This window comes from Phoenix dactylifera, chromosome 11 (assembly GCF_051530095.1).
Source record: "Phoenix dactylifera cultivar Ajwa chromosome 11, Ajwa_hap1_PhDact_Kaust_v1.1, whole genome shotgun sequence".
NCBI classification, from domain to species: Eukaryota; Viridiplantae; Streptophyta; class Magnoliopsida; order Arecales; family Arecaceae; genus Phoenix; species Phoenix dactylifera.
The window spans coordinates 8,475,907-8,491,537 of record NC_143200.1 but is presented as its reverse complement, the minus strand read 5'-3'; the positions used below and the strand labels follow the sequence as shown (position 1 = coordinate 8,491,537).

The 15,631-nt window shown below is 36.6% G+C and overlaps 1 protein-coding gene across 1 annotated transcript; it reads right to left on the bottom strand.

Annotated features, from left to right (window-relative positions):
• Positions 1 to 638: 638 nt before the first annotated feature.
• On the bottom strand, positions 639 to 14,715 carry LOC120107591 (PHD finger-like domain-containing protein 5A). Its single transcript, XM_039120917.2, has 2 exons — positions 14,552 to 14,715; positions 639 to 1,220 (listed from the first exon to the last, which is right to left on the bottom strand). Exon 2 carries the CDS (start codon positions 1,191 to 1,193, stop codon positions 861 to 863), a length of 333 nt encoding a protein of 110 aa, XP_038976845.1. The 5' UTR covers positions 1,194 to 1,220; positions 14,552 to 14,715; the 3' UTR covers positions 639 to 860.
• Between the last annotated feature and the right edge of the window lie 916 nt (positions 14,716 to 15,631).

Sequence of the window (15,631 nt, the reverse complement as noted above, 5' to 3'; positions counted from 1 at the left end):
CAAAGGGACATGGATGAGCTATGTACATGCATGGCAACATGATCAATGATTGATAATCTAGTTAGTATATTTGTTTTAGATGCTGTACATGTTTATTCCACTACAAACATCGTAGGCCCTCTTGTCATGATACATGGATGATGAGTATCATTTAGTTCAAGGCGACCAATTTAAGAGGTCGTCCATTAATGTGGCAAACTGGATCCTATGATTGACGAACACCTAATGCAGCTCAATTGTAGAGAAGCGATACAAGCCTTTCCTTGCTCTTATGCTCGACCTTTTCCTTTTTTGCTTTTAATGCATTGCAGGTCTAGCAATTTTTCATTATGCTCTCATGCTCTACCTGAAGAGGTTTGCCCGGCAGAATGGAAGCCTGGGGAAGCAGTCAATGAAAACAAATCCAAAGCTCAGCAAGGGATATTTTGCAGCTATCTGGTCATAACGTTCTGACTTCTACTTTTTGTTTCATGCTGCTGCAATATTTGAAGGGAGGCTCTTAAATAGCTAATAGGAAGATGGTTAACTTAAGGGAATTAAAAAGAGGAATTAAAAGAAATATACCGTCGCAACTAATGTGGCAGCATCTTAAATAACACATAATATTTCACTCAAGGTGGAAGAATAATCAGTATCAATTTCGAATGCATCCACTAAATACTGTTTTATCCACTCCTACGTTCAAGTTTGCCGGAAAAGGCTACATTTTTCTTTTTCAAGGTAAAACTTCAGAGGCTACATTAATCACCGCAACTGAATACACGCATGGTGAGATCTATCTGGCATAAGCAATACTCTATCCCATACAAACTACTAGTCAATCAGCAAAAACATACTGTTATGATAATGCCTGCATCCCATCATCTTTTCTTGAAACCATATTTTTTACGTTCATAGAAAAGATCTGTTTTGGCACTCCCCAAATTTACAATCTTTGGACAGCCATCCCTATCTTTCTCCTGCTGCGTGCACTCTTTACAGTAGTATGCATCGGAGATCCCAACACCTCCACATATGACACACCTACCTTGAAATGAACCGTAATTGCACTCATCGCAGACACGGACAAGCGTGCAAGGCCGCACATATGAGTCACAAATGACACACTTCCCATCACACTTCTCGCACAAGCGACCAATGGCAATCCCTGGCTGCTTCCGGCACATGATAAGATCAGGATGGTGCTTAGCCATGATCCTTCAAAGCTAGTTGTCAAGTTTCTGCGAAGCACAATTTCTGTCAGAGCAGATGTCGCTCAATCTAAAGCCAGGAGCACAAAACAAACAGATCTAAAGCCAGATCAAAACCAAGTAGTGCACAACAACATATTTTGTGTTAGAACATCATCCAAGTTTTCTTCTACTGATACTCTAGGAGGAACCATCACCAAGAAAAATAAGCATTATCGCTAGACTGCATCTGAATGTTAGAATTACTATTAAAAAAATGAAAACTTGTGCTTGCAAGAGCAAAAATGTCCAGACATAGGTTTGCGTCGCCAATTTGAACTAATAATTGATGTTAAATCCTGGTGAACAAAGAAAAAATATATAACAAGAACATATTCATAAGCACCAAACTCATCAATTTGGGGTCCTCAGAGGCATGTGCTTTGCACAAAGAGCCACCATCGGCACCAAAATCGATTTAATCCTATTGCCAGCATAGCAGATGTTACTTCTCAATAACGTACCATGAGGGACACGATGAGTAAATGAAAATTGTAAGCATAAATACTAGCATTGTACACCACTGAATAGCCTCTCAAAGTTACATAAAAACATAAAAGTACACATGTTATAGCACCTCCATAGATGTCTTTAATAATGCCATGCTTCTTTGCTCCCTACAGGCTAAAAATAACCCCACTTTTGAGACTGCTAAATAGCCTTTCCAAAGTTACATAAAAATATAAATGGTAAACTTGTTATAGCACCACCATAGATGTCTTTAACAATGTCAAGTGCTTCGCTCCCTTCAGCTATAAAATAAACTGTCATTACTTTTGTCATAAGTTTCTTATACATTGATGCAATCAATGTTTCTATTGGGTATCAATGGGTCAGGTTCAAGTCAAGTTTGGCCATACCCATACCCAGAATTGCTAGATCCAAACCAAATCCAAACCTAATTAAAACTCTACACCCAAACCCAATATTGGACCCAAAAAAGATCAGGTACCAGGTCAGATTTTAGGGTATAAATAAGTTATTCAACAAGCCTTACAGTTTTGGATGTTCTTTCAGATTATTTAATGTAATCAAAATATTATATCACAAACTGAGAAACATGAAAAAAATAATGACAGAAACATCCATGGAATCAAAAAACATCCATGTACCTAAAAGAGGGCATTTATTCAGTTATTATTTTTGTCATCTAAACACCATGCAATCAAAAAACATGAAGGAAAAAAATCCTACAATAATCAATCTCAGTACAATCTTAAATCAAAGCTAATACATTGAAAAAAGTCTAATCAGTAACAACTACAAACCATTACCACACATGACAGATTGAAATTTGGTAGAACACAATGGGTCACGATTTAAATACTTCTACTTGATTTTTTCTTTTATGATTCAAAGAAAAATTGATATTATACACACACACATATGTACATATGTACGTATATGTGTATGATGTGTATATATAATCAGGTTGGTTTTTGGGTTTTCAAGCAAAGTCATCAAAGGCTCGAGGTCTCTTAGAGCCTAGATGCAAGCCATACGCCTTGACGAACTGAGGCGCAAAAACATCAATATACATATAACTAATTATGCGTACATGATTAAAAGCATATTTAACCCTATTGTTTTAGACAGGTTAATGAGTATGTGATCGAACAACTTAAAAGAATTTCTAATACAAGAGGACAGAAACATAGTATAAGCTGCAGGTAGAGCAGCAGGAGCAGCAGCAGCAGAAGAAGAAGAAGAAGAAGAGGATCAAGAGGAACGCAACAGGCCTATTTCTGATGGACTGGCAGCAGGGGATGGAAGAAGAAGAAGATCAAAGGCAAGCAGCAGAAAAAGGAGGAGGAGGAGGAGGAGGGCAGCGGCGGCAGAAGAAAAAGAGGAGCAGTAGGTTGACTGACTGGATGGATAAGGACTGGCCGGAATCTCTAGGTCTCATGACCATCCTTACTGCCCTCCGTTGGATGGAGTAGTCTTTTTCTTGGCCAAGAAGCCTGAAAATCTGATCAAAATCAAATGGCTATGATTGGAAAGAGCAAAGGTGTGCTTTTTGTGCCTAGGCTTTCTTCGAGTCAGAAAAAGGAAGCGCGTCCTTTTAGCGGCTTACCATAGGGGCTTCGCCTTGGGGTAGTCGAGGTGTTTGGGGCAGGCTTCGCTTGTGCCTTGCACCTAAGCATGACAGCACTGTTTTCAGGTATGGATCTACCTAAACCCAAACCCAACCTGATAAGACTTCGGGTCTAACTTTGGAACCAAACCCAACAAAATAGCCTTATTTGGTTTATTTTTGATACCCAAATACTATAATTCAGGTCAGTTCCACAATGGATTAGTGGATTATCAGCCTCTATTGACATCTCTAGCTTCAGATCTTGCTCTTCATTCTAAATTCTACCATTAATGCTTAAAAATTTCCCACAGTTCTTGATCTTCATGGCAAAATGTCAAAATAATTCCAAAAATTTTTGTTACTAGATCATATTCTAATCTTGCATACAACTGGTCATGAATACTAGGAATAGTTTGTGGAAATTTTATGTGAATTTGTTTCTCTGCCATGTTTTCATATAATGTATTCTCAGAAAATTAATCTAAACCAGTGGTTCCGTAGGCTTTACATAAATAAACTAAATCATCTAACAAATATGTAATTAAATTATGTAAGAAGGGTTAGGTGTGGCCTAGGTAATGAAGGCACATCTATGATGCTGTCCATACAAAAATTGGGCACATCTGAGTGCACAAGATTTTTCTTGCCCGACTAGTACCTCCCATAAAACATCTGCTTGCATGAGCATGGAATGACAGTAGTATGAACCAACAGCCTCTAGTCACTCCAAAACTCTTCTAAAATCAAGTAAAAATGTCTCTAAGTTTGGCCTTTTGTTATAGACAGAATATCGTATTGGAGAGAAAAAGAAAGATCGATCACCTATCATGATAGACAATTCCATATTCCTTGATAAAGAGAAGAGAATCCCGATATTGGGAAAACAAACAGATGGTTCCAGCAGATGGAACATCCAATGAGTCCAAAGAGACCACTTGAAGAATCTTGTTCAAAGAAACATAATATAAGGTGAAGGATATAAAGGGAAAAACTTGTGAATCAGTAATTAGTGTTCTGGTCATGGAAAATCATGAATAGACACTATTTTGTTGCATCCCACCATTCAAAGAGTAATATAACAAGTTTGAAACATTTCTCAAAGTAAAAACTCTAGAATACTTGATCATCTTTTACAAAGCTGTAGGTAAGCATCAATAAATACCATTTAAAAAAGTTCAATTAAATTTATAAACACTAGATGCCAAATCATCTATTTGACATAGCCTCTAAGGCGTGAACTCTAATATGGGTCTAATATACCATAACACACATTAATATTGACAAAAACACAATAGTTTTGAGTGCACACCATTTATTTGCCAAACTAGTTATCAATTTGATGGTTGGCATTTTACTGGAATAATTAGGATGCCTGAAGATATGGATATTCTTGTCATCATCAATCTTTTTCTTTTTCTGTGCTTTTAAGTTGTTATTAACACATCAGCCAAATCCTCTCAGCTTAACCTAAGCTTCACAAGTCCCATAAAATTTAATTTCACTCCATAAGAGCATGAATAGAACTATATAGGTTAAGGTCATCCTATGAATATTGAACTCCCTGACACAGGAACACAGTTGGCTATGGAAGGCATGAATACATGTTATGATTATGTCTTTTTGGAGAATAAAAGTTTCAAGCCTCCACGGGAGCATTTTGAGCAATTAAGTTTCCTTAATTAATTATGCTACACCAATTAGTGTCATAATATAGTTGGCTTATAACTACATTTACATGATCTGGAAGGCAAACAAACCTTATAGGTGATCTTGCTGGCATGATATATAGCCTGCATTATCGTTTCATGCATTTGCATGGTTCAGCATTCTATTATTATCCACATGTACAAGACTACCATGTTTCCTGGATGAACTAATTGAATGGAATATATGTAAGTTATCTTGCATTTTAAGTCTCAGTTTACAGGAATCATTGTTCCTTCTCACTTGTTTCTTCACTAGTCCATCAGTCAAAAAAAAAGAGAGGATTCTTCTCATTAATTACTATGAAAAGTAAGGCGCATGCATGAATTCATGCCTCAGCATGCCACATTCCGTACAAAGCACATGATAGTTTGCTAAGAAAATCATGAACATCTCATGATGCCTCATGAGTACTATATTTAATAATTATTGCAGTGACCTGCAATATCATTTCTTTAAGAATCCCTTGATATAAAGTATCTCAAATTGCATTTAAGGTTCAAGGTTCTACTTAATCACTAATAGTAGAGATGTGCATGATTATCAACTCAAACACAGCTTTTCAAATTTGGAGTTTATGCAAGTTCACATTCCAGTCTGTCATTATAGGGGATATTTATTGTTTCTTATGGTGGGTGACGTAGTGCATATTTTTTTTGTGGATACAAGCATTGAAATAAAGGCAGGCAAATTTCATGAACTTATATTTCTATTAGTGAACGACTAAGATGAATATGTAGATTTTTATTGCAAATAATCAAAATTATGCTATGGTATCATGCAGATAATGCAATATTATTGCATCTCACAAGAACTAACTAAAATCAACAACTTTCTCTCAATCAGCTTTGCATGATTGAAGTAAAATCTTGTTGGCCCTTTAACAAGGAATGTTAGTAAAATGTTAGGAACCACTTTTGCTCAAGAGCTTAAGGCAAGATTTCTGCAAGATAATTGCAAAAACAAGGTATTTTTTATGAATGCGCTTACACAAGTATGCTAGTATAAGTTTCAATCCAACGGGTACTCGGTTTGAACCTTGGATCACTCATGAATGAGATACCAATGCATGACCTTTAATGTGCTCTCTGGCGAACAACCAATGTCAAGCTCCATATCATGTGTCTAGTGGAAGTTTGTACTACAAGGGTGCCATTCAAGAACTTCTGTTCACTATGTTTCCTGTCAAACGGGAGTCAATCTACCCTAAGGGGCTGTTTGGAACTATGTACATCAACCTGCCCTGTCACAAACCAGGACCTCACCCAAAAAGGCCAGTCGAAAGGTGTAATTTAGGTTCTTTGGCCCTATATAAGTATCCAAGATCTCTCCAGTACATACCCGATGTGGGACTAAACACATCCACACGGATCCTCATATACTCTCCCATTTATTTTCTAACATCCTCGTCAGATAAAGAGTTCAAATCCATTCAAATCTAATCACAAGCACCATGCTCAGCTCATGCTGCAGTGACCCCTAGTCCACATAAGCCATGAGGTAGGTCTGCTCAGATACCATTTGTCACAACTAAGAACCTCACCCAAAAGACTAGCCAAAAGGTATTATTTGAATTTTTTGGCCTTATATAAGTACCCAAAATCTCCCCAATATATAGCCCATAGGAGACTAAACACACGCCCGTAGGAATCCTCACATGCTCGTAAGTCCAATTACACCGGCAGCCCACGATGCATGTTCGAAGAGCTGCAGCTGGATCATGTGCAGCCACTTAAGGTGCACGTATGCTGAGTTCGAGCACAAGCTACAACAGCTCAACTCATTGTCAAGATGTGTATGGGTCGAGTTTAGGTACTCAAGCAACTCAAGCCTACGTAGGATAAATACCCCCTCCAAGATCTTATCACCCCTCTTCCCCTTATTCACTCAAAAAAGAGGACAACATTTGAAGGACAGCTCCTCTCCTGAACCTCTCCTCCACAGACCTCGAGGCCTCGGATCTTTGGCTCCGGCCAAGAGATCAACCCGACTGTTTTTGTCGATGATCCTTTCTACAGGAAATCCTTCCAAGTCTCAATCTCAGTGAGTTGCTTCCTATCCCACTCCTCTCCTCTCCCTCACCAAGCCCTTTCTCTTCCTCATTGTTATTCCTCTTCCACTAAACCTACACCTTCGACTCTAACATTAGTCAAAGGTCTCATACTCCAACTCTCACTAACCCTAAGCCCCACCTCCTCCCCTCAACCATTTCTCGGCCCCTCCTCCCTAGCCTAATCGAAACCCAAGTTAGTAATCCAATGATCTTTTACTTGTCATCACACCCATGCATTTTCTTTGATCTTTGTTTATTTATCATAGATCTATAGAGATTTTGCTTAATATATCTTTAGACCAACTAAGTTATGATGTGATTCTTGACTTTTTTATTAAAAAAACTTATTTGATGGAATATATCATAATGAGTATGATTGTGGTGATCCAGGATGATAGTGTTTGGTCATTAGTATGGTATTACTGCATTACAAGGTTTCTTTTTAATATCTTTTATGATTTTACCTGATATTTTATTGAATGGTATCTTTTCAAGAGGTGGCTATTGGTATATAACAAATATTATATCCACCCAAACCTATTTGTTCATTTCTAAATATCGGATTCTCTCACAAGAGATGATCATTGTTTTTTTGTTCTCTCAATTTTCTTTTAAAGTATGTTCTATAGGAAATAAAGCCCTAAAATTGAGAAGTTTTTTTTCCTTTTCCTTGTCTTAATCTTAAAACACTTCCTAGAGGGACTAAAGGTTGCCAACTCGAAGCACCAATATCCCCACTCACATACCATGGCTTGGTTCACAGCTAGTGTAGGTAGTACTTGAAGAGATAGGTGAGCAATGTAGCATCCCACCCCAGACCCAGTCTTAGTCTTAGCCCCCACTCGGTCACGATGGCTGAGTCAACCCAACAGCGAGACTCACCAACAAGGGGAATCAAGCGCCCAACTGAGGGCTGTGATTTTCGCCTAAAATGCTGGGGAGGTCAAGGCCCTTGCAAGCATGAGAACTAACATGACGTCCGGGGGATTCCCGAGTCAGCCACCATGTGCACATCAAGCCAACGAGGGCAGAAATAATGCCAAAACTTGTTGCCTCCTTCCTCCTTATTTCTCAACAATCTTGCTGAATGCTCTCCCCCTTTGTTGCCATCAACCATCAATTTTCCATCATCCTTGGCCATCTCAATTGTGCGCCCTTCTCTCCTCGCTGGATTCCAATGCTCGACCATAGTCGATCCTCTATTTGGATATGAACCCATCTCCATGATCCCCAGTTTGAGGTAACAAGCCTTTCCCCCTTTCTCTCCAATTCTCAATCCATATCTCTGACCCTATGTAAGGCTTGGGTTGCCGACCCTTGCAGGACTCCATCGTCACTGGCGGCGGACCATTCATTCTCCCCAGTGCTGCTCAGTGACCCCTATTTCTTTGATCTTTCCTCCTTCCGACCATGGAACCTCCCCATTTTCTTGGATCTAAGAGGCATGCTAGCCCTCCTCCTCCATGGTTGTCACTATCCTCCAAATCCTATCTCTTGACCAATGCTCGACCGAGTTCTGAGACCAGCAGACCCTCTATTCCACATCTCTTTTGTTTTTGGCCGATCGATCTAGATAGCTGCCACCACCTCCACTACACAACTCTGATCCATACCCACCAAAATTTTCTAGGTCACTAAAATATTTCTAACCAAAATACTACTCATGACAAGAAGATAAGACCAACAATATCAGCTATAGTCCAATGGAAAAGTAACCAGAATCAAAATCAATATAGGAATCACATGATAATGAACTTTTAGATTTGCAACATGCTCCCACTTGTCCAAATGCTTAATATGATAGACTCAAGATTTAGGATCATAGAAAGGGATCGGGACTACACAATTTTACTAAATTCAATTAGGGATCGAAATCAATCGAACTCTAGAATCGAACTCTAGAGGAAGTGGAATGGTTCTAAAATCATGAAATTGATTGCAATTAGATCTTACCAAATCATAATCATGAGGATATTGGTCAGGATATATAGCCTAGAGAAAGATCATGGGTGGCTTTAAATCAACATAATAAAATTCAAAACAAGATCATAGCAAGTAATGGATATAAGATAATCACATGATATTCTTGTGTAAACAATTTATTATATTCTACTTCTCATCTGAGCTAAGTTATCTTGGATTCCATTGACAATTCAATTAGAAAATTCCAAATCAACTCTGTCTTTAAGAAGGTTGACTCTATGCTCCAATGAATCAAAAGATCACAAAATCAACTTGCTTTTGAGCATATTCAACTCGACTATCTTTAACAGAGCTTTCTAACATTTGCGACAATCTTCTAGAAATCTTCTCCCTGCTAAGATAAACTCATATAAGCCATTTAAAATCAATCTCTACTCAACACTAGATTTCATAAACAGTTTCAATCCTAGTCGTAAAGACCCATGATCAACTCATAAACCTAACTTTGACTTAAAAAAAAAAAAATATCCCAAAAACAAATCTAACAATTTCATCCCAAGATTGTTTGAAATTTTACCAACACACAGGCTGTATGGTCAGGCTCTATGGTCTCACAACATATAGACTCGGTACCTCCATTTTCAGTAATCCAAATATATATGTATATATAATTTAACTTCTTCAAATTGTTTACAATAATTTTATAAATTTGCTAGAATTTCAGAACGCACGGAGCTTACTCTACTTCAATTTAGAAGATCTTGAAACATCGAGCAAAGAAGAAATTATTCATGATAATTTCTAACAATTTCATCCTTCTCAATAATACTCCAGCCTTGCGCCATTAAACCATATTTCTGTCCCTTTCTTTGAGCCAAAATTTATCTTGATCACTATTGTCAAAGGATTCTCTCTCTCATTCAAAATATCCTCAAGTACACTTTTCAACTAATTTTCTTTTCATTCTTTCCCAGTAAGATATCTCAACTTTTCCAATCCATGCAATTTCGAAGTCTTATCCATAATTTATTGCTTGATTTTTCTGACACTATAAATCTCTTTCTTGACCAGCACTTCAAGCAATTGCATGATAAAAGCGAATTTCGCAACTCAAAATGATGCTCAGAAAAAAGATCAAAATTGCTTTCACATTCTATACCTATATCAAGTTCAAATTTCCAAAATAACTTAAATGACAAGAGAATAGACAACATATCATAACTCATCCATATAACTCAAAATACATTCTCATATACAAACCATTTAACCTCGATGTCATTTCTCCTAAACCTAGGATTAGTGCACTTTACAAAATGTTTTACTTTTGAAAACCTTCTACAGTTGTCCTAAGTGAAGCCTTAGGACCTCAGCCTATATCCACAAAAGAAAACTGGACACTATAAATCAATTAGATGATCTCTTAGTACTAAAAGAATTTTTTCCCAAAATATAGAAAATTATTCTAAGGCATCCCTTTATACCTTAAATTTTAGCCCCTTCGCAACTAACTAATCTAAGCTCTAAGGACCTAAAACCTAAATGCTGATACCACTGCTATCATGCTCCAATTCCAGAACATGACATAGACTTGCTATCCTAGGGTATCGCCCACAATAGAAGATCTGTACAAAAAAAAAAAAATCCATAAAGCACATAATAAAAGTGGTCCAAAAAAACTCCATTTGTTAAATAAAAAAGCACTTGTATAGAGCTTCTAAACCCAAAGTTTAAATATTCAAAAACTACATAAATCCATATTCACCAACACCATTAACCATATCTATTATTAGCCAACTAATTAGACTTCTGCTACTATGCCTCTCAGCTTATTATCTCGACTTTCAAACCATCCCTGCTCTTAGCAACCTTTTTTGTCTGAAAATTACAAAGAGGAAAATAAGCTTCGCAGCTCGGTAAATAGTCTTGCACTTTCTTACTAGATCAAGCACAAGTTTTAAATGATTTTAATGCCCCATTTAAAGAATAAACTTTACTACAAATTAAAGCATTGCATATACATAATAATATAACAAATCATTATACAAAAATTCAAACATGCATGCATAAATCATGCAGATTCATAAAGATAATTTTAGATGCAATTAAAATAATATAGTCATCAAATAGTTACCATTTAGCCACATCATCTTAAAAATAATACTCACAGATATTTTATGTTACTGTCACTATAACCTGTGACAAAGTTGTTTTCGTAATCAACAAGATATCATACTTTGTAACCATTACCAACTTTAACCTGTTGGTAGAGGATCATCTTTTTTAGATGCTAGCTCCAGGGTGTTGGTTAGCCCTATTTTTAGAGACTGCTATAACTATCTGAAAGTCCATACCATATCCCATATCGGTACCATCCTATTACAGTGTCAGAATGCGGTACCATACGAGACGGCAAGAAACACCGAGTGTCGATACGGTATGAAACAATATACCGATTTGGTACCGATACAGTACAGTACGGTACCGATAGGTACAGCAAATTTTGCTTAAAATATTTTATAATTTGATAAAAGATACCTGTATAAATAGGTTGAAAAATGCTAAATGGCATCATAAAAAGTTCATAATTCATAATCGGGCCAGATGTATCATTTTTATAGCAAAATACATTTTTTTATAATTTAGAGGTCATAACTCATAAGTAAATCATTAACAATAAAATATTCATGGAACCATGCTATTTAACATAAAACATAAATTATTCATAATTAATATGCTTGATCTGAAATTTTCAAGTAAAATATAGAGTCAATCATATCAAACATAATTTATAATTTCATAATTCATATAAATTGAATTTGATCAGTAATTCCAAACTTTATAAGAAATGTTAAGGTCACTAATCTTCATTCATTCAAAAACCACAAAGTTCAGTTAAGCAAATCCACTGGACATATTCAAAGTCATTTAAGAACTGGCCAGGCGGTGGTGCCTGGCATCACAAATTCAATCAGATCTAAGCAGCAACCAGCAAGATTAAGGGTAGAGGATCCGATCTAAGGGGATAGTATTGTGGTCCAAACCATAAATGGCTTGATCTAATCAGGGCTAAATGAGGATCAATCAGTAGGGGATCATCACAACATTGAACAATGGAAGTGGTATCAAGAGAGGGGAGAAAGAGGAGGATGGAAAACATGAAAACAGAGGAAAGAAGGATGGGATCAAAGGATAATGCCAACAAAAGCAGACAATAATGCTAAATCCCATCACCTCCTTCCTCTTTATTTCTCATCGATCCTCGCTCGAATGCTCTCCCCCCTTGCTGCCAACCACAATCAATATTCCATCCTCGACCATGTCGATCATGCACCCTTCTCTCCTCACTAGATTTTGGTGTTCAACCATAGTCAATCCCCTTTCTTTGAGACGAACCCATCTCCCCAATCCTTTATTTGAGGTAACGATCCTTTCCCCATTTTTCTCTCCACTTCTTAGTTCATATCTCTCGCCTTATGTGAAGCTTGGTCGCCAGCCCTTGCCGAACTCCGTCGTCACTAGCGACTGACCTTGTTTTCTCCTTGTCACCTTGAGATCGAGCCCAAAGAGAGGGCATTCCCCGTCGTTGTGAGATCGGGCTCAATGACCCCCTATTTTCCTGATCTTTCCACCTTCCGACCATAGAACCCTCACTTTTTCTTAGTTCTGAGAAGCTCGAACCTCTCATGTTGGCCCTCCTCTTCCCTTGTTGTCATTGACTGTCGGATCCTATCTCTTGACCAATGACCAACCAAGTTCTATCGTGGTTTGTTATATTATTTTGCATATGAAATGCTTTAATTTGCAGTAAAAGTTATTTTCTAAATAGTGCATTAAAATTATATAAAACTTATGCTTGATCCAATAAAGTAGTGCAAGGTTACTTACTGAGCCACTTTTCCCTTTATTCTTTTCAGACAAATAAGGCTGCAGCAGAGAGCCACTATTTTGGTTTGGAGGTCGAGATAGTACGCTTGGAAGCATAGTTGCATAAATCTAATTAGTTGGCTCATAATAGATCTGATTAATCATCTTAGTGAATTAAGCAAATCAATGGCTGACCTTGGCCGGCATAGTGTCCCTCATGAAATCCAAACTTTCGGCCATGGTAATTAGGTTTTTGTAGTTTTTGAATATTTAAACTCTGAGCTTAAATGCTCTGTATCAGCACTTTATTTAATAAATGGAGAAATTTTTGGAACATACTTCTTATATCCTTTATGGAATAATTTTTTTTATGGATCTTTTATTGTGGGTTTCGTGTTATTGTGGGCGATACCCTACAATAGCATGGCCATGCCATATTTCCGATTTGTGGCATAACAAGCAGCATAAGCCCTATGCGCTTAGAGGGCTTCGATCTAATCAAATGACAATCTCACAAAAGAACCTCCACTACCCAGACACATCTAGAACTTCTAACTAGTTTAATTATCTATTCATTTGATGATTAGTTAATTCGTACAAAATCTACAAAATCCCCAAGTTAGATTATATTTCTAATAAGAATATACTTATATGTACATGCATGCATATACGGGTATGTATTAAATAAAATGGTGCAAACTAGCTCCATCATGCTGCTAATTTCTAGATATTTGAACTATGAAGGTCAGTTTGTCAAATAGTCTAGGTGATCTTTGGCAATGGCCCCATCTTGTAGTAAAGGCAATTAGGCAATTGCCCACATGACAAAATTTGTACAAAGATTTACAAAATTACTTATACCTTCACATATTTCAATCAATGATTAAAACTTACAATATTCTCAATAAACTATCAATATCGCATGACCCAAAGATTCATCATTAACAATTAATGCATGAGTTCTTCTTAAAATATAATACATTAGTAAGATATTATTTGATTTAAACTTAAAGAATGCAAGTACGCAACATCGTTGTCCTAGCTTAAATGCTACCAACACTATTTTTTCAATTTGGTGGTAAATAAGGATTACAACTCTCTAACCCCAAAGAAATATGGCCTGGCCCTCTGTTTAACAGAGGATAAGCTCTGTTAACATCAAAAATACCCAGTTCATACGGAAAGTAGATTCATGTTAACTAAAGTGATTCTACAACTCTTAATAGAAAAGTTTGTAACAAAACAAAGAGAGAATAGAAATTGTTGCAAAGCAACAAAAAAAAAAAAAAAAAACTTGTCTTGATTAGCACAAAAGGCATCCCATGGAAGCCCATCGACGAACGCAACACAGACATCCCCAATACAACACTCAGACGCTTAACAAATAACAAAGTAACCGACACTAAAGAGATAAAGCCAATTTTTCAGCTGTTACAAAAGAAACCAACTATTATCAAAGCAAGATCCAACTTTTGTCAGCAAAACGGGAAAGAAACGCAAACAATCCAAACCCGGCAGCAAAACAATTAAGGAAATGAATAAAAAGAGGCAATACAGCAACGAACGTCACAAAATGCTCAGCTTTTGAAAGTGTAACAGAGGATAATCTGTTTAGAGCTATCTACTCGAGAAAAAGGAAAAAGGGAAAAAGGATAAACTCAAGAGAGAGAAAGAGGGAGAGAGAGATAGGGGCGATTTTACCTTGAGGCCTATCGAATGCCGCCGCTGCTGATGGCCGCTGCTCGCCCTTCGAATACCTCCCTTTCTCGCCCAAGATGGAGAGCGAACCGATGCCCTAAGCGAGAGTCGTGAAGAGCGGAGGGATGGGAGAAGAAAAGCTTCAAGTGCCCCACTTTTCTCCCTTATTAAGCTGATCGGGTTTGGATCGAATTTGTCACCTGGGCTCGAGCTGGAACAGTTGGATCGAATTTTCTTTGCTTGAAAGAGAGACCCACGATACGAACGGCTGTGATTCAGCATTTGAATAAAGATGTGATGACATTGATTATTAAATTAAAAATACTATTTCTTTCCCTTCCAATTGTTATCCTTTAACAACCTTTCAGGGTGCATTGAGACATTAATACCATTATGACAGGGAAAAGAGGCTGTTATTTGCTTTCTCTTGCATTTCTTAAACTGTTAATTTCCCCCTTCTTAGAATGCCTTCTGTACCATTGCAGCCGCTTTTCCTTTGTAATTATTAAAGTGCCCTTTGTGCATCTCTAGGGCATCTGTTATCGGAACTTTTGACTGCAACTAAGGCCCTGTTTGGGGAGCTGTTGGCAGTAGAGCTGTTAGAAGTAGAGCTGTTGGAAGTAGAGCTGTTATAAAAAGCTGTTTGCTGTTTGGTAACTACATTCGTAAAGTGCTGTGGTACTTTATTTTGTGTTTGGTAAACAAACTGAGAAAGTACTTTTGTATGACAAATTACCATAAAGGACATTGCATAGTATTATACAACAGAACATAATAAAACATAACATAAATTAATACATAAATATACGATATAGTATAATATTATTGTAATATAAAATAATATTATGTTAATATAGCATAATAATAATATAATTATTAGAATAAATTAATATTTGGTAATATAACATAATATTAAATTATTTAACATAACATATTAATGTATTATGATATAATGTAATACATATTATATTTATAGTATAATACAATAATAAAAGTATAAAATATTATAATTATTAGTATAAATTAATTTCTCATAATATAACATAATATTAAATTATTTAAAATAATATATTAATGTATTAT